Source organism: Antechinus flavipes, chromosome 2 (genome assembly GCF_016432865.1).
Source record: "Antechinus flavipes isolate AdamAnt ecotype Samford, QLD, Australia chromosome 2, AdamAnt_v2, whole genome shotgun sequence".
NCBI lineage: Eukaryota > Metazoa > Chordata > Mammalia > Dasyuromorphia > Dasyuridae > Antechinus > Antechinus flavipes.
Genome location: NC_067399.1, coordinates 44,287,846 through 44,307,221, shown reverse-complemented (window position 1 = coordinate 44,307,221; position 19,376 = coordinate 44,287,846). Strand labels below are relative to the sequence as shown.

The 19,376-nt window shown below is 41.5% G+C and overlaps 1 protein-coding gene across 1 annotated transcript; it reads left to right on the top strand.

Annotated features, from left to right (window-relative positions):
• Window positions 1–312: 312 nt before the first annotated feature.
• Window positions 313–19,290, top strand: LOC127547695 (lysine--tRNA ligase). The gene is made up of 14 exons (XM_051974664.1): window positions 313–430; window positions 9,892–10,045; window positions 11,970–12,135; window positions 13,321–13,414; window positions 13,734–13,920; window positions 14,058–14,183; window positions 14,801–14,920; window positions 16,618–16,780; window positions 16,887–17,060; window positions 17,242–17,327; window positions 17,562–17,647; window positions 18,044–18,170; window positions 18,606–18,749; window positions 19,020–19,290. Exons 1-14 carry the CDS (start codon window positions 369–371, stop codon window positions 19,116–19,118), a joined length of 1,788 nt encoding a protein of 595 aa, XP_051830624.1. The 5' UTR covers window positions 313–368; the 3' UTR covers window positions 19,119–19,290.
• Window positions 19,291–19,376: the final 86 nt, after the last annotated feature.

Here is a 19,376-nt window from a genome sequence, read left to right as displayed (position 1 = left end):
GCCTCGGCTAGAATTTCACTTCTCTCTCAATGCCCTTTCCCTTTCAGAGGGAGTGCTTCGCTCGCGCATGACTTGGAGCACGCTCTCGCTCCTTCGGCTGAGACTACCTCCCTCGCCCTATCATAAGCTGGAAAAGCACCTAGTGCGCGTGCGTAAACGCTCGGGCCGCGGCTGGGAGGAGAGTAGCTGGGAAGGAATTTCTGTATCTCCGCCCTCAAGGAAGCCACCAGCTCTTGTCTTCCTCCTGGAAACCGAAGTTCAGAGTGCGCAGCCTCGGTTGGATCTCTATCACCTTCCGGTAAAGGCGGGTTTGACCTGGAAATCCTTTCTGGGCCGTAGTCCCTTTCAGGTCTGGCCCTCGGGTGAAGATGGCGACGTTGCAGGGAGCCGTGGTGACCGGGGACGGTACAGAGACGAAGCTGAGCAAAAAGTAAGCATTTTTGCAAGAGGGCTAGGGTCCAGACCGTGGAGGTCAGGGCGGGGATCCACTTGGGCTTCCCCGAAGAGGAGGCTGTGCCTAGAGCGGTTCCGGCGGCTCTCGTGGGTGCTGACGTGCTTCTAAGAAGCCACCTTCGCCTCCGGAAACTACTAGCCCCAGCATGCACCGGGGCGCGGGGTTTCCGTTTGGGGCCGGGAAGGAGATTGTCTGAGAGGTCTTTCCTTCCGCTCCGCTGCTGAGCATCCTCGTGCCGGCTTCAGACCGGGTTAAGAGGGCGGGGAAGGGAAGAAAATGAAGAGTTTTCCAGTAATCTTAGGAGAGACTAGCGAGGGGATTCTATGCCCCGCCCCTGGCCCGTCCCCCAACAAAGGAAGGTTTTTTCCTGACCACAGAGACTTGCAAAGCTTTGCAAAGGGAATTATTGCATGTTATTTTATCCTCCCAATAGCCACGTGGGGTTGATGGTATAATTATTCTCGTTTTACTGATGAGGAAACTGAGGCAGAGCTAGCAGGTAGAAAAGTGTCCAAAGCGAGATTTGAACTGTATCCAGTTATTCCCACGTTGCTTTCCCTATTAGGCTGTAAGATTTTTGAGGACAGGATTAAATTAAATTTATAATTTAATGCCATAATAAATGCTTGTTGATTGAACACTTCAATGAGTGAGCCGTCAAAGGGTTGTTCAGTTCCTCTTATAGAAATCTTAGGAAGTTATTCCTGAAGGATATTCTGAAAGCAAGCTGAGACAGATTGTTTGCGACTTTTCCACCAAAAATTAGCTAATTGTGTTGGTGGAGGAGGGAAGGGGAGGATGTCACCAAATAGGTTCGCATTTGATCCATAAACTTAAAAAACGTTTATACTCATTTCTCAGATACTACTTAAAGTTTTCTCTTGTTTGAGCTTTGAAGAGAATATAGGTCTTACCCTCCAATCCACTGTCTATGTGTGAATGCTCTGCAAAGTTTTAACTAACCTTTTTTCCCCAAGCAACAAGCGTTGTCATGCAAGCACTCAGAATTTGTCACTAAAGAGCTAGCTTCTCAGTTCTAGCTTCTCAGTTATACTAGCAATTTGACTATGGGTAGTTGGTTAGTAAGTATTTAAGTACTATGTGCACTGTACTAAGTTAGGGATTCAAAGAAAGGCAAACAGTTTACAAGGACATTAAGGCAGCTGAAGATGTAAGACTGGAAAGAAAGAAAAATTAGGGCCGGATAATCCGATTTTGAGAATCATTGGTATAGAGATGATGTAATCCATGAGCTGGTGAAATCCTCAAGTAACATAGAGCCCTTCCTGTCTTTCGAGTCCCTGTGTACAGATGTCGCTCCATGTACTTTAGGGTGAGAGAAGAGAGCCCTGTGGGACCCTACCTTTGGTGGGTATGACCCACATGAGAGTCTAGCAAAGGAGACTAAGGTAGAAAGAGAACTAGAGGGAGGAAGATGGTCAAGATGAAGAGGGTGATCTTGGTGCCAGGAAGGCCCACCAGATCTAGTAAATCAGTGACATTGGAGAGGGACTCAGTTAAATGATGACTTTGGAAGCCAAGCTGTACAGAGTGGAAAGAGAGGTAGTAGAGCCACCTCTCCAATTGTACTTTTGTTGATTTTGTTGTCATCCAGTGAAGATGACAGAAGGGGCAGTGTGGCAGAGACATAGTGGAGTGAGATTGCTCTTGCATAGAGAGGTCAATGCAAGTAGGACTGATGACAAGTAGTGGGGCCTTCATGTAAGCCCAGATTGAAGGAGGAGGTGGTGAGAGAAGCCTTTGAGTGGAATAGGCTGAGGAGGAGGAAGCTCTATGCCTTTTCAGGAAAATAGGAGATGAGGTGAGAAGGGATGAAAAGATTTGGAACAACTCTTGTAGAGAGTGAAGTAGTGATTAGAACATTGTGTCAAAAAACTGCCCACCTTACAAACCTTCTATTCAATGAAAATTTAGTAGAAATCATAGAATATAGATTTGTGGTGAATCCAGTCAATATGGTTTCCTGATTCTCTCCATTCTTGTTCAACAGGTAGTAGTCCATGTCTGAGGCTTTGCCAGGGAACAGTCACTTATATATAAGGGCACTTGAGGACAGTAGAGTCTTGAGGTCTTTCACCAAAGGGACAAATGGGGAAAGGAGGAGAGTGTGATTAGTTCCGGGGTGATGGCCTGAGAGAGAACTGAAGGGTCAGGGGATTAGAGATCTTGTTATGGATGAAGAACAGGCTTTGAGAAGAGAAGGCAAAGGGAGAGGCTATGGTCAGTTAAGGGATTTCAGTTTTTGAAGATGGAGTTGTTAGTTTTGTGGGCAAATGGATTAGAGGAATAGGTTGTGTGTAATAAATTGTTTGAGGAACTCTGTGCTTAGGTTATGTATATCTCTTAATAAATAAATTCTTTTTCATTTCATGACTGAAGATCTGGGGGGAGGCTTTTAGTTTAGTCTTAGTTGTGTTACACAAACTGAAATTGATAATGAAAATGAAAAGTGTTCATTTCTTATCTCTCCACCTTGCCTTTTTCTCTCAGATTTCACATCACAAAAAAATCAGCATTTATGGAACTTCAAAACTCATCTGGTCGTGGGCAGAGTTTTTTCTTTGCCATATATATGATTGGGGAGGAAGGAATCACTCAAAATTTCTCATCTTGAACTTTGCTATTGCTAATTGTGACCCGATTTCTCCATGGCTAACCCACAATCAGCAGTTAATAAAAAAAGTTGTTGAATGGTTTACTGAATATGGGCTCCCAGGTGGACAAAATAGGACAGGAGACTCACTTACAGATTTCTTGGGGTGCAGGGGGCAATAAGAGCCTTCTCTTATGTGTTGTTAGTATGTCTCTCCAGATCTAGTCTCTGATTCCTGTTAGTGTGGTGAGCGTTTGTGCTACAGTATTTTGCCATAAAAGTGATAGTTCATTAGGGACCTGGGATCCACTCCCTGAGAAGAGGAGGGTCAGGAGTTGTGATTGTGTGGGTTTGCAGGACTCCTCTTTCATTAGGGCAAGGCTTTTCTGGTAGAGAAAGGGGTTGTATTTTTTCCTCTATTATGCCATAGATAAAACATTGTCCCCGATTTATCTTTGCTGCACTGTTTTTGTACATATAGGACCATTTCCTTTTTCTTGGATTCTTTTGGGGTATAGACTCAGTCGTGGCTGGGTCAAAGAGTACACTTAGGAAGGAGGAAAGGAAACATTTATTTAGTGCCTTCTATAACAACAATGGGAGGGAGGGGACATGTTCAGTTATCCCTATTTTAATTATAGTTCAGGAAGTTGAGTCAAACAGCTTAAATGATTTGTCCAATACAAGACTAGAAGATATTCCGGAATTAACTTTTAGTGATGAGTGGCAGCTTTTGAATTCATCTAATGAATGCAGTACAATTGATTTTCTCCCTAAAGTCTGTCCCACTCTGGAATGGTTTTAACCTGGGACAGGCTCCTCCTGTCAGCCACCAATCCCCATTAAGTGCTTGCTAGTGGCTGGCTATTCCCTTCTATGAATTTGGGGCAAAATATCACATGGCTTTCCAGAATGGCTGAATCAAATTCAGGGCTCCAATTAGAGTGAGACCCTTCTGATATTTTCCTGTATTGTCACTTTGGCCTATTCAATGACCAAATATCAGAATCGCTTTCATTTTCATTTCTCTAATTACTAAATGTTTTGGAGCATTTTTCTTCATACTTTTGCTTCAATTTCTCCCTCTCAAAATTTTATGTTCTTATCCTTTGACCGTTTTTTAGGGAATGATTACTCTTGTTATAAATTTGAACATTCCTTATTTAGAGTGTCTCAGTCCAGTTTAAAGCCTAATCAAGATTTTTGAGATATCCTGTAGGACCTTTATCAGAGAAACTTACTGCAATGATTTTTCCCCCAGTTATCCTAATCTTAAGTATGTTGGTTTTGTCATATGCAAAAATGTGAATTTTGTGTAATAAAAATTATCTGGTTTTGTTCCTGTTATCTTTATCCCTTGCATGGTCATGAATTCTTCCCTGACCTTTCTATAGTTGTGAAAAATGCATTGTTCCTCCAATAGTGTGACCCTTGATATCTAAATCATGGAGCCATTTGGAACTTATCTTGGTATATGGTATCATGTTGAGTTGGGAAATGACATTTGTTCTGAATGTATTCCTGATATAGGGTATCAAAAAAATCTTAGTTGAGTTTTAAGTTTTGTTGATCCATACCTGATTTCTCTATGACTGCTTTTCAGTCTTTCCAACAGTTTTTGCAAAATAGTAAGTGTTGATCCCAGTAGCTTTAGTATTTGTCATTATCAAACAATATACTACTGTTTGCCACTGTGTTTGTACCTGGTCCGTTCCACTAGGGGAGCAGATAAATTTTTTTTCTACTCTCAAGGACTTTTTCTCTGTTATCTTACTCCCTCAGTTAACTTAAGTAAAGCTTCATTTGGAATTTATCTTGGCATGCAGTCTCAGATGTTATGCACTAAATTTTTTTTCTTTTTTAAAAAATGTATTGAACTACATATAAGAAAAAACAGAATAGAAAAAAAGCCAGAATAGGAAAATAAAAAACAAAATGTCATGTTCTCAACAAAAGATCAGGAAGGATTCAAAATACAATAAATTTCCCTTTAAGGGAGCATATATAATAATGGAAGAAATATATTCATCAATGTCCATCTTTTCTTTGTTTTCTTGTAGATTATTTTTTTGTTCTCTGCTGTGCAGTTTTTATTTTATCTTTTTCCCCCTTTCATTCCCTCCCTCAAGGAGACTAGAATTAAACACAGATGTATTTATTTATGTGCACATGCATAAACATAGGTGAATACACCTATTCACACACATATATCTCTTTATTTCCTATCCCTGCTAACTCTTCTACTTTAATTCTACTTCTTTACTTCCCTTGCTATTACTTGACCTTATTATCCATAGATACATCCTCTTATCTTTTTCCCCCTCCCTAATTTCTTTATAGATTTTAGAGGGTGCTGTATCCTTCATGCATGTATGTAGTGTTGCTTACTTAAACTTAAACCATTCTTCAGTAGGTTTTCAGAGCTATGAGCCTTTCTCCTTCTATGCTTTTGTGTCTATTCTTCCTATGTATTTTTTGTATAACATACTTACTATTTTTACCTTTTTCTAGATAGTTTTGCTTTTTAGAGAAATCATTCTCAGCTCTGATCTAGTCTTTCTTTTGAGCTACTTAGTTACTGATGTCAGTCTTAAACATATGGTATATATTTCCAAGTAAAAAAAACATAAAACAATTTGTTTATATTAACTTCCTTGAAATTGGTCTTTGATATTGGCTCTTATATGTTAACTTTTCTATTAAGTTCAGCTTTGGTTGAAATAAAATCCTGAAAACCTTCAAGTTCATTAAATGTCCTTTTTTTTTTTCTTTCAATATTATAGATAATTTTCCTGGATATATTTTTGGTCATGGGCCTAGTTCTTTTGATTGTGAATAGATATGATTCCAGGACTTGCAGTCTTTTATTGTAGCTGCTGATAAGTTCTGTACAAGTCTAGTTGTAATTCTAGAGTATTTGAATTTTTTTGTTTCCTGCAAAATTTTCTCTTTCATCTGAAAATCTTGTGTGTTTTCCACAAAGGATTTCTTTGAAGTGGTGATGGGTGGATTTTTTTCTGTTTCTACTTTGTCCTCGTGTTCTGTCACTCAACGATAATTTTCTTGGATTATTTCTTGCATTATTTTGCCAAAGTTCTTTTTTTCTTTTCTTTTCTTTTCTTTTCTTTTTTTTTTTTTTTTTTTGGTCACCGTTTTTAGGTGGTCCAATTCTTATATTTTTTCTTCTTGATCTGTTGTTTTTCTTATAAGATGTTTCACATTCTGTTCTAATTTTTAAAATTCTTTATATTTTGTTTTGTTATTTCTTGGTCCTCTCATAGCTTCACTGGTTTCTTGCCCAATTTTAATTTTCAAAGAACTATTTTCTTTAAGACTCTCCTTTTCTATTTGGTTAACTTTTTTTTTTCCTAATCTTGTTTCTCTTGGATTTTGTTACGTGAATTAGACTGCCTCTAATTAGAGATGTTTTTTAGAGATTATTTTGCCAAAGGTTCTTTTTTTTTTTGGTCACCGTTTTTAGGTGGTCCAATTCTTATATTTTTTCTTCTTGATCTGTTGTTTTTCTTATAAGATGTTTCACGTTCTGTTCTAATTTTTAAAATTCTTTATATTTTGTTTTGTTGTTTCTTGGTCCTCTCATAGCTTCATTGGTTTCTTGCCCAATTTTAATTTTCAAAGAACTATTTTCTTTAAGACTCCTTTTCTATTTGGTTAACTTTTTTTCCTAATCTTGTTTCTCTTGGATTTTGTTACGTGAATTAGATTGCCTCTAATTAGAGATGTGAGGGCTGCATTTGTAGATTTGAGAATCATTTACCTAGAAATGATCATTGAACCCACAGAAGTTTTTGAGAAAACAGCTTTAGAAAATAGAGAAACTATTGGTTGGTCCCAAAAAGATCATAAAAAAGGGAAAAGGACCCACATGTGCAAAAAGATTTGTAGGGGCAAATAACTGGAAACTGAGTGGATGCCCATCAGTTGGAATGATTGAAGTTACAGTATATGCATATAATGGAATGTTATTATTCTGTAAGAAATAGCCAGCAGGATGATTTCAGAGGGGCCTAGAGAGACCTACATGATTGACGCTGATTGAAATGAGCAGAACCAGGGGCCCCTAGGTGGCGCAGTAGATAGAGCACCAGCCCTGAAGTCAGGAGGACCTGAGTTCAAATGTGGTCTCAGACATTTAACACTTCCTAGAGGTGTGACCCTGAGCAAATCACTTAACCCCAGTTGCCTCAGCCAAAAAAAAAAAAAAAAAAAAGAGCAGAACCAGGAGATCATTATACACGACAATAGCAAGATTATATGATGATCAGTTCTGATGGACGGGGCTCTGTTCAACAATGAGATTCAAGCCAGTTCCAAAGATCTTGTGATGAAGAAAGCCATCTACACCCAAAGAGAGGACCATGGCGACTAAATGTGGATCACAACATATTTCATTGTTGTATGCTGGCTTGTGGGGGTTTTTCCCTCTCATTTTTTTCCCTTTTTGACCTGATTTTTCTTGGGCAGCATGATAAATGTAGAAATGTTTAGAAGAATTGTACATGTTTAACCTAAATTGGATTATTTGCTGTGCAAGGGAGGGAGAAAATAAGAAAACAAGGTTTTACAGGGGTGAATGTTGAAAACTATCTTTGCATGTATTTTGAAAAATAAAAAACTATTATTAAAAAAAGAAAATAGAGGGGATGTGTCTTAGGATACATCCACAGAAAGGGATGTGGAAAGGATTAGGAAAATAAGAAATGGGAAAAGGGCAGCAGAAGAAGTGTAAATTGTCTAGGTCTGCTGGTAATAGAAAGTACATCAAAATAGGAAGTGGTTGATGATGTCAAGCTATAGAATGGTAAGAAATATAATAGAATGTTGCAATAAAGGGATCACTTGTAGGCTCACAACAGTTCCATTTGAGATGGGTTTGGAAATAGAGACACTGAGCACAAAACTCTTAAAGACTTGGCAGTTAAATGGAGGAAGAATAAAGGAGGTTTTATTTCTTTTTAAATAAAGATTTTTTTTTAAGATAGGAAATCTGAGCATGTTTGAAAGGAACCACTGGATAAAGAAAATTCAATTATTATAAAGAAGTTGAAGAGGCAAACTTGGAGAGACAAAGGAATGGGGCTCGTGAAAGATGTGTGTGGAGGGGGGTGTTGGCACTGAGAATACCTCTAGAAACATGAAGCAAAAGTACAAGTAAAGGAAAAGAGGCGAAAGAAGAAGAAATTGAGGGTGATAGACATATGAAAAAGCCTAATGTTAAAAGTGCTAAAGATGGAGTGCAGAAGACCTTGCCCCGATCCTGCATCAGCAGCTCCTAGCTATGGTGCCTCTCTGAGTCTGCTGCCCCCTTGCAGAATAAGACCTCCGAGGGACCTTCCATCATCAAAAGAGCTCCTATCAGCCTCTATTTTCTAGATAAATTCTAAAAAGAAGTCATTTGCCCTCTTTGGGGTTATGGGAGGGAAGAGTTTACATGTAAATCAGCGTGGCTTGCCCATGATTCAAGCTAAATTGCTTCCTAAATAAGAACTTCATCTTTTTCCTTTTTTTATTTTATTTTTATTTTATTAAAGCTTTTTACTTTCAAATCATACATGGATAGTTTTTCAAGATTGACTCCCCTAAAAACCTTGTGTTCTGATTCCTCTTCTCTTCTCCCTCGCCCTCCCTCAGATAGCAAGCAATCCAATATATGTTAAACATGGTAAAAATATATGTTAAATCCAACATATACATATATATATGTTATGCTGTACAAGAAAAATCAGATCAAAAAGGGAAAAAATGAGAAAGAAAATAAAATGCAAGCAAACAACAAAAAGAGTGAAAATACTATCTTGTGATCCACACTTGGTTCTCATAATCTTCTCTCTGGGTGTAGATGACTCTCTTCACAAGATCATTTGAACTAGCCTGGATCATCATATGGACAGAAACAGCTACACCCAAAGAAAGAACACTGGGAAATGAATGTAAACTGTTTGCATTTTTGTTTTTCTTCCCAGGTTATGTTTACCTTCTGAATCCAACCCTTCCTGTACAACAAGAGAACTGTTCGGTTCTGCAAACATATATTGTATCTAGGGAATACTGTGACATATTTAACATGTATAAGACTGCCTGCCATCTAGAGGAGGGGGTGGAGGGAGGAGGGGAAAAGTCAGAACAGAAGTGAGTACAATAATGTTGTAAAAAATTACCTAAGGCATGAGTTCTGTCAACAAAAAGTTATAATTATTTTTCAAAAAAATTGATTATCATATAATCTTGTTGCTGTGTACAATGTTCTCTTGGTTCTAAGAGGTTCATCTTCTGGGATTTGTTGGTTATAGGGAGAGATTCTGTCCTGTGGGCAAACAGATTGGCAGGCACAGCTCCTGGTAATCAAAGAGACCAAGAGCCTTTCGTTGTTCTGAAAATGACAGAGAGGTGGTCTTCTTGGTCTGTGTGTTCCAAGCTTCTCATCATACATAGAATTTCCTTTCTGGGAATATAGCAGCAAGCTTGGCTTGGGAAAATGGGAAGAGGGTGTTGTTGATCACTAGGGGGAAAAATTGTTTTCTTTCTTTAGGCATCAAACTCAGTCCTTACTTTTATTTTACCTCTTGTTTTGTTAAGTCCTGAGAAATAATTATTTCCTTATCTTACTCATATTCTTCTCTCCTCTCACCTGCCTCATTCTCATTTGTTTGGTGTAGACTCAGTGGCTAAATGATTGAATTGTTGGTAATTCTTCAGATGTGGAACTGAGTGAGGATGCTTTGGGAAGTGGATACATTAGCAAAAGGATCTCTCTGCTTCCCCACACAATCACTATCCTGATTTTGTTATTATCTTTGCCCAGTGAGCTGAAGAGACGTTTAAAAGCAGAGAAAAAATTGGCTGAGAAGGAGGCAAAGCATAAGGAGTTAAATGAGAAGCAACTGAATCAAGCCCCCACTACCAATCATGCTGTTGACAATGGCGTGTGTGCTGATGAGGAGAATTTGGATCCAAACGTGAGTTTTTAATTCTTTTTCTGTTAATCTAACTATAAATAGTGGTGATAGGAAGACATAAAAAGAAAGTTCTATGAAATGTCCAAGCATGGTCCCAGTGATGTCCCAGAAGGGTTTTAGTAATCCATTCAAACCAAATATCATCTGAATATATTCAACTATGATCAAATTCTAGAATTTCTCCCAATAAGAGTATTTACCTGTGCATTTAAAACAGTCTGGCAGTGAACCAAGACAAATGATAGATATGAAGAGTGAATATAGATTTTTTTTTAAAAAACAAGAGGCTTGATCTTCAAATATAGGGGAAGATCCTTTTTTGTGAAGTCTTTTTGAAGTATCTCAAAGGCAGTGATATTTGAGAGTGGACAGTAAAAGTGTGGAGATGGCAGGAGATAGGCAAATGTGATGTGGAAATCAAGAATATGAGATTGGTTCCTGGATCCTGCCTCCAGGAGGGATTTTTACAATGTGCTTAGAATGGTGGGAAAGCTCTTTGGAGCTTTTGATGTTGGTGTTGAAAGACAGCCCTGTTCATGAGCTCCTCCTCAGGGGTTTTACAGAAAAAGAAACTTGGTTAAATTGCCTCCTTTTCTTTTTTTACTTTCTTTCCCCTTTGATTTCCATTGGGTGTTTTTTTTTTTGGGGGGGGGGGGGATCTTTTCCTCCAAACCCTTTTTCTCTTTCTGACTTCCCTGTTACTGTTGAGGATACCACCTCCTCTTGGTTGCTCAAGTTCACAATTCAGATGTCATCCCAACTGCTCGCTCTGGGCATTCCCATCCAATCTGTTACTAAGTCTTTCAGTTGTATCTTTGTAATATTTCTCTGTGGGGAACCTTGTCTTCTCTTGACACTGCAGTTACCCTGATGTGGGCCCTAATTACCTCGTGAATGGACCATTAAAAGAGACTGGTCTTTCTGGCTCAAGTCTCTCCCCACCCTGGTTCAGGCCCTACACTTGGCTATAAGGGGATATTCTTAAAGCACAGGTTCCCTCTCACTTCAGTAAAGTGCAGTGGCTTTTTATTACTTCCAGAATCAAATCCTTTTTGTTTGACTAAAATTTTAAAGTCCTTCATAACTTGACCCTGTCTTATCTTTCCAGTCTTCCACCCTACTCTTGTCTACATATCTCCTTGCTCCATGAATTTTATCTGGCTGCCCCTATGCCTAGTACACTCTCTCCTTACCTCCACCTCCTGACTGCCCCGACTGCCTTCAGGACTCAGTTAAAATCTCACCAAAAGCCTTCCTTATCCTCCAGAAAACCAAAGCCTTCTCACTTAGAGTTGTTCCAGTTTGTCTTTTGTAGAAAGTCACAGATAGTGGAGAAACTGGGTGAGGAATAAGACCCTTCAGCCCAGAGGGAACCTGCTAACAATGTGTGGTTTGACTCCCCATCTCCCTTGAGGGCTCTCGGCCTTCCTGAGAAGTCAGGGAGTGGTGACAACCTGTATTGAGATTGAAGTAGAGTGATAGCAGGTGGCAAACTACATACAATAGCAAGTTGTTTATGTGGTCCCACGTGCACAGTGTTGCTTTTGTTACATTATATAAAGGAGAAGGTCCTTGAAATAAACAGATTTCATTTTTCCAACATCCTCGGGAGTCCTGCCTCATCACTTCTCTACTAGGAAGGTATATTTTAATCACCCCAGTATATTTTAAAGCCCCCCAGTATGAGGGCTCTAGAAAGCAATGGTATGTTTTATCATCCCAACTTGGGGGCTCCAGAAAACAGGACAACAGTCTTTTCCACATGTTGTCCCCTGGATTACACTGGTAGCTCCTTGAGGGCAGGGAGGCTATTTTTTTCTTTAGTTATGTATCCCCAGTCCTTAGGCCAGCACTGGGCTCTTAGAAAGGGCTTATTACTAAATGCTTGTTGACTTGACATGTGGGCTGTTGTGTTTTATGACAGCAATATTACAAGATCCGCAGCCAGGCTGTCCAGCAGCTGAAGGCCAGTGGAGAGGATCCCTACCCACACAAGTTCCATGTAGACACCTCACTCACCCACTTCATTGAGCAGTATAATCATTTACAACCAGGTGACCATCTGACTGACATCACTGTGAGAGTGGCAGGTGCGTATTCTCTCCTGCCAGACAATAACCCCTCCTGAATTCAAGTCCTACATTGAGCCATGAACTGGTATGGAAGAAATAAGAGGGTTTTTTTCCTTTAGAAAAATACTCCCAATTTCTGGATTGATTTGGGGACAGGGAGCAATCTTTCTCTTAGAAATACCTCTATCCTGGCTCTTCACAAATACATAGGATAATCCTGAGGGATCCATTTGTGTTTAGAGGTATGTTAAGAAATCTGTGAATGAGGAAACTGGGCCCAGAGAGAAGGGTGGTAATATGTAATCTTTGTGGGGGAGTGGTGTTAGCCCTAAAGGCAACTAATCTGTGCCAGTAAGATCAGGAACCCCCCATGGCTCTGGGTTCATCAAGCCATAATTTCCTCAGCTAAAGTAAATGTTTGGATTTGGTATGTTCTATAACTGAGGGTAGCAACATTGGAATTCTGTTGCTTCTGTACCAAAGCAACTAATAGAATTCTTAATTTGATCAGAAGATAGTCTCTTTAGGACAAGGGTGGGGAACAGCTGGCTCATGGGTCTGCAAAATCATTTGGTCTGACTCTGCTAAGGCAATCACAGGTAACAACAACCTCTCACTGTTTTGAGTTCTTTAAGTTGATAATTTTATATGGCACACAAATGTTATAATATCCAAATGGCCTTTAACAACAACAACAAAAAAAAAACACCCACCTTTGCTCTAGGACTTCATAGTAAGCCCTTTTCTGCTGTTTTCTATAAACTTCATACAAGTCCAGATGATTCTCATTAACACTAATTATGATAGCTTCTAACTTTGCCAGTGAAGGTCCTTTACTCTTTTTTAAAAAAAATTTTTTTTTTTTTAATTCTCTTCTCTCTTCTCCCTTCCCCTTCACAATGCAATGATAAGGCAAGCAAACAAGCAAAAACAAGTACCCTTTCCAAATACATATGGTCATGTAAAATAAATTTCTACTATAGCAATGTCCCAAAAAAGAAAGAGAAGAAAATATGCTTTGGTTTGCACTTTGAGGCCATCAGCTCTCTCTCTCTGGAGATAGAAGGCATGTTTCATCATCAGATGTTGGAATGGTGGTTGATTATTGTTTTAATTAGCTAATACATCTTTTGAAGTTGATTGTCTTTACAATACAAATATTGTATAAACTATCCTCTTGATTCTGCTTTGTTTTCTCTGCAGGTCGAATCCATGCAAAACGGGCTTCTGGGGGAAAGCTCATCTTTTATGATCTTCGAGGGGAGGGAGTCAAGCTACAAGTGATGGCCAATTCCAGGTACCAAAGGCTTTTGTGGGGGTTAGAGGTGCTGCTGGTTTTGTTTTCCTAACCCTGTTATCTCAAGTCAAGTGGGGTGGGACTGAGTAGATGAGCAAAGCTCAAGTCATTTATTTAGTTAAAATTTATTGAAAACATAGTTGGAAAAGAACAGTAAATCATGAAGGGAAGGAAACAGGGAATATAGGACCCTATTCTCAACTTGGTTTAGGATCTAAAAGGAACTACAAGTTTATTTAGGATTTTAGCAAGGGACCTCAGGTGAGAATACATGTCATCTCAATATATGTCTACTGAATTAAGTATCCCTTCCCCTCAGGAATTATAAATCAGAAGAAGAATTTTTTCATATAAATAACAAACTTCGACGGGGAGACATCATTGGGGTTCAGGGGAATCCAGGGAAGACCAAGAAGGGAGAACTGAGCATCATACCCCATGAAATTACGCTCCTGTCACCATGTCTTCATATGTTACCTCACCTTCACTTTGGCCTCAAAGACAAGGTGAGTTCTTGTGCTTCCTTCCTCTGAATTCAGGCCCTACGTTCTCAGTATTCACCTTCTTAAGCCTTTGGTCTCGTGTCCACATTTTATGTATCAAGATACGATGGTTTACTAACTTCTGCCTTTGTTTCTCAAAGGAAACTCGTTATCGTCAGCGATACTTAGACTTGATCCTGAATGACTTTGTGAGACAAAAGTTCATCACCCGCTCCAAGATAATTACCTATATCAGGAGCTTCTTGGATGAGTTGGGCTTCCTGGAGGTAAGGAAGAAGTCTGTCAGGTTCACTTAGGTATTCCTAACATGTATGTGCCCCGCTGTTCCCTGCTCTTTCTGTGGATGGCTCTAGGTTAGTAGGCTCCCCTATTCCTTTAATTCTCCCAAGTCCTAGGACAAGACTTGACTTGGTAGAGTGGGACATATGGTGAGAAGGGATGCTGGCTGGAGGTGATTGGGGGGCATGCTAAAAGGGTCTAACCTAACTTTCTCCTGTATCCCTGGCTTGCTGTTGGGCTTAGGGGATTCCTGTGGTTAGATGCAATGGTGTATTTTCCTGGGCAATTTGCTGGCAGAGGCTTTTTTGAAGTTGATAAAGAATTAGCAATCTTTTAATGGCATAAAGTCCTTGCTGATTCATATTGATTCTCCACCTGGTCAGTTCCCAAGCCCCAGAATATATCAGATACCTCTGGGTCTTTGCTAAAAGTAAGGGGGCTGCCCCTTGGCAGAGAAAGGGGATGTTTAGGTCTTTTCTCTACTCTGGGGATAAAAACCAGGGATGTTGTTGTATTCTTGGTTTTGATCTCCTTCTGCAACATTAAAGAAATCTGGATGTTGTCATGTCTTTCAGCTAACAGACTGCTGACTCTTTTTCCCTAGATAGAAACACCCATGATGAATGTCATCCCAGGTGGAGCTGTTGCCAAACCCTTTATCACCTACCACAATGAGCTGGACATGAACCTGTATATGAGAATTGCCCCAGAGCTCTATCACAAGGTCAGAAGAAAATAAATCCTTTCCCTTAGAGAAGGAAAGGGCCAGGAATGCCCTTTGTTAAGTTTGTAGGTACAGATAACTAATTAAGAAGTCATATTGGTCTGATGACAACAGATAAATGGGACATAACAAGTGATTTCTCAAGGGAGGGGTATGAGGAAACAACATCTCGGGATTAGAAATATGGTCATGCTTTCTGCTGGAATTCTAGTTGCCTCTCTTCTCCAGCCTACTTGGGATCCTCAGTACTCGACATACTTAGACACATTTGCTGCATATTCTTGCTGATTGGCGGAAACAGAACTTGTTTTCTGTCCTCTCCTGCCCCACAAGACTCTCCTCTTTTCTGATTGTTAGGGGTACTACCATCTTCTGTGGATGTTACTTTCGACTCCTCTCTTTCCATAGCCTACAGACCAATCTGTTTCGTAGCCTCTTTCCTTTATATCTCCTTTCCATTGCTATATGGCTCATATAGTATGGGCCTGCTATGGGTCCATCCCTTTGGGCCTATACTATTGGCAGTGGCCTGCTGGTCAGCCTGCCTGCCTCAAGTCTTCCCTGTATCAGTCAGTCTCCCACTTGACCATTCCCTTCTCTTCCATTCTATTCAATAAGTTCCTGTGATTTTCTGTACTCAGTGTGGAAACCATTATATCCACAAATGACCCTCCATCCCCATGCCTTTTTGATTGTTTTCTAGATTAAATTTTTTGAATCAACTTAAAACCTTCCTGTTTTTCTCTTCCCTCATATCTGTGCCTTTTCACTGGATGTCCCCCCATGCCTGCCATGCTTGGCCCACCTGCCCACACACACTCCTACCTTCCCTGAGTTCCTTCTAGACTCGGATTCCAGCCTCCGCAAAGGATCTTTACAGGATCGTCTTTGCCTCCTCACGCACACACACTACTCGTGGCTTTCCTTTGAAATTCCCTTCCATTCACAATGCATGATAATGTACAATTTTTTGCATATTGTTTCCTCAGTTAGAGAGGATCACCTTGTATGCAGAAACCATGTTTTTCCTTGCTAATTTATATCTGGCACATTAAAAGTGCATAAAACTTGCATATTGCTTGAGCTCAGGTGTTTTTAAAACTATTACACTTTTTTTTCTCCTTGTCACCTCCCTTAAACTCTGACCTCCACCACTAGGAGGAGGAGGAATCCAAAACCTCTGAAACAAATGTGCAGAGTCAACTAAACATAGCCAGATTGGCTGCTTCCAAAAATACATCTCCTTCTGTTTATTTAATTCATCACCTTGGCTCCCCTGGGATTGCAGTTAAAGTCTTTCAGCATTATTTATTTTTACAAGTTGTTACGGGATAAATTGAGTTCTTTTTACTTTGCTCTGCCTCAGTTTTATGCAGCTCTCCCCAGTTTTAATGGATGTAAAGTAGTAACTTAGAATTATTTTGGAGGCAGCTAGATGGTGCAGTAGCTAGAGCACCAGCCCTGACCTCAGGGGGACCAGAGTTCAAATCTGGTCTCAGACACTAACACTTCCTAGCTGTGTGACCCTGGGCAAGTCACTTAACCCCAAATACCTCCCCCCAAAATTTTCAGTTTTTACTTTTCTGACACAGCAGTCTTGAAGAGTTGTTTATATTGTTGATAGTTTGTGTTTCTTTTTAAGGATCAGCAGTAAGTTTTGCAGATCACTTACCAAAGCTTGTTTTCTCTGTGTTTAGATGCTGGTAGTTGGTGGCATTGACCGGGTGTATGAAATTGGGCGCCAGTTCAGGAATGAAGGCATCGATTTGACTCACAATCCTGAATTCACGACTTGTGAGTTCTACATGGCTTATGCAGACTACCAGGATCTCATGGAGATCACCGAGAAGATGGTTTCAGGTGATCTATCCAGCATGCCTTTGACATTTGCCCTCGAGGACTTGTGCTCTCCCGGGACATGGGGGATTTTATAGATCCCTCTTTAAGCAGCAGCTTTCTCTCGTAGGAATGGTGAAGAATATTACAGGAAGCTACAAGGTCACCTATCACCCCGATGGCCCTGAGGGCCAGGCCCACGAGATTGACTTCACACCGCCCTTCCGGAGAATCAGCATGGTGGAAGAGCTTGAGAAAGCTCTTGGCATGAAGCTGCCTAAGACCAGTCTTTTTGAAACAGAAGGTAAAGACATTTTCTCAGTTTATGTTTCTCCTTGACCTTAACTGTAGAGTTAGAAACTGAGATGATGTCCCTACTCGTAACTCACTTTTACAAAGCGCTGTCGTTCTGCTATAGTTCTTTACCCGATTCCTCCCCTGGTGGCTTGGGAGCTCTCCCCTAATTCTGTGTGTTTGGATAACAGAAACTCGTAAGGTTCTTGATGACCTCTGTGTGGCGAGAGGCGTGGAGTGCCCTCCTCCCCGAACCACAGCCAGGCTTCTGGACAAGGTGAGCGCCCGTGACCTTGGGGTTCTGGTCCCCTTGTTCTAGGATGGAGGGCTGCTTCTGCTTCCCGTGAAGACGGCAATGGCTCCAAGGTCCTCAGAGGAGTCGGGCTAGATAAATGGGAAGAGCTGGGGCAGAGACCCAGAGTGTATTGTGGCCTTCCTTGGGTGGGGACTTAGGATTGGGAGTGGGAAGTGAGATTCCAGCTTGTTCTCCAGGGTGTTCTTCACTGTTCAGCTTGTAGGTGAGTTCCTGGAAGTGACCTGTATCAACCCCACCTTCATCTGTGACCACCCCCAGATAATGAGCCCACTGGCCAAGTGGTAAGATAGAGCCCATTGTCTTGCAGAGAACTAGACCCCGGGTCTCTTTGTTGTATGTCACAGGCCTAGTTAAAGCACGGCGGCCGGTCTGGCATGTAGCTCTGGTCTGTGACTTGGAAGTGTCTGTCACCAGTGCTGAACGGCGCTGCTGCTAAGTAATGGGTGGATGTAGCTCCATCACACCTAGTGGGAAAACTCCAGGTTGGAAGAATGAGCTCTTGCCCCTCATTGATTATCTGTGTGATCTTGGGTCTGTGCTTGGGCCTCGATAAATGGAGGGAACATCAGGACCCCTAAGGCCCCCAGCTCTGCCTCTCAATCTGAGATGCTCTGAACTTAAGGAAGCCCCCTCTGGTGGCCGGATGCCTGACCTGGGCTTCGGTTTCCACTGCCCAGGCACCGCTCCAAGGAAGGCCTGACCGAGCGCTTCGAGCTCTTCGTCATGAAGAAGGAAATCTGCAATGCCTACACAGAGCTCAACGACCCCGTGCGGCAGCGGCAGCTGTTTGAGGAGCAGGCCAAGGTAGGGGGAAGGCGCAGGTCTGACCCCGGGGCTCTGCGGGCTTCCCACACCCAGAAGCTACGGTCACTCTGTGACATAGAGGAAAGGACTGTCCTGGGCGGGAGCTGAGGGCTTTCTAAAGGCAGACCCGCTCACAAGAGCGGACCAGCAGACAGGGCGACCAATAGAGCGTGGCTGGACACGGAGCCAAGCTCTCCAAAGGGTGTGGGTTTACTGAGAAACTCGTGATTGTTCTGGAATGGCTTTCCTCCACCCGCACTTTACCTCATCTTTGCTAGAAGGGAATCGGGGGCCATCTGCACCTCACCAAATCCATGTGCTGCGCAGCTTGGTTGCTGGCAGTTTCCTGAAAGACTGGGAAGGCTCCAGTCACTGGGCGTTAGCATTGGTCACTGCAGGTGTTCAGCAGGCCCTGGGTCTCATTCTCTCCTCCAGGCCAAGGCCGCGGGTGACGACGAAGCCATGGTCATCGATGACAACTTCTGTACCGCGCTGGAGTATGGGCTCCCTCCAACGGCCGGCTGGGGCATGGGCATCGACAGGCTCACTATGTTTCTTACAGACTCTAACAACATTAAGGTAAATGCCTGCTGGCCCTTCTTACCCTCACTAATCTCAAAGCACATTAAACTTGAAACAAACCTGAATGTCATGTGCCCTTAGTTAGAGAAAGATAAAATGGAAATCCAGCCCAAAGAGCCAGCCTTGTACTTCTCGTTTGTGGTGGGGATGGTTTTAGCCGGGAGGTAAAAAGGGGCCCGCCAATTTCTGCTCCTTGCCAGCTCAGGGTCCCAGTACAAGCATTCTCAGGGAGCTTTGGGGCCCCAACTGCCATATTTTTCTCTCCAGGAGGTCCTTCTCTTTCCTGCCATGAAGCCGGAAGAGAAGAAGGAGAATCCATCACACACGGGCCTGTCTGAAGGCACAGTGACTACTGCATCCAGCTAGAGGAGAAGAGCTCAGCCTATTCTGGATGAGAGATTCAGGAACAGTCAGACTGTTCTTGAACAGCCAGACAAGTGACTTGAGCACAGTTCTGCAGATGTCTCCTCCATCCTAGGGGAGTGCGGCTAGAAGTACTTTCTACTTCTCACCACCAAATAAAACCATTTTTCTCTTTTTCCTGCTTTACTTCTTATTCCTCAGCCAAATTAATATTTATGCCAATTACTTTGTTTTGTTTTTCATTTTTTTCCCTGGTTATTA

Bases quoted from the DNA above. Each gene is read 5' to 3' on its own strand.
- LOC127547695 (XM_051974664.1), top strand. From the start codon at position 369: ATGGCGACGTTGCAGGGAGCCGTGGTGACCGGGGACGGTACAGAGACG. The intron at 10,046-11,969 runs GTGAGTTTTTAA...GTTTTATGACAG, and splicing joins AGGAGAATTTGGATCCAAAC to CAATATTACAAGATCCGCAG. The intron at 12,136-13,320 runs GTGCGTATTCTC...TTTTCTCTGCAG, and splicing joins CATCACTGTGAGAGTGGCAG to GTCGAATCCATGCAAAACGG.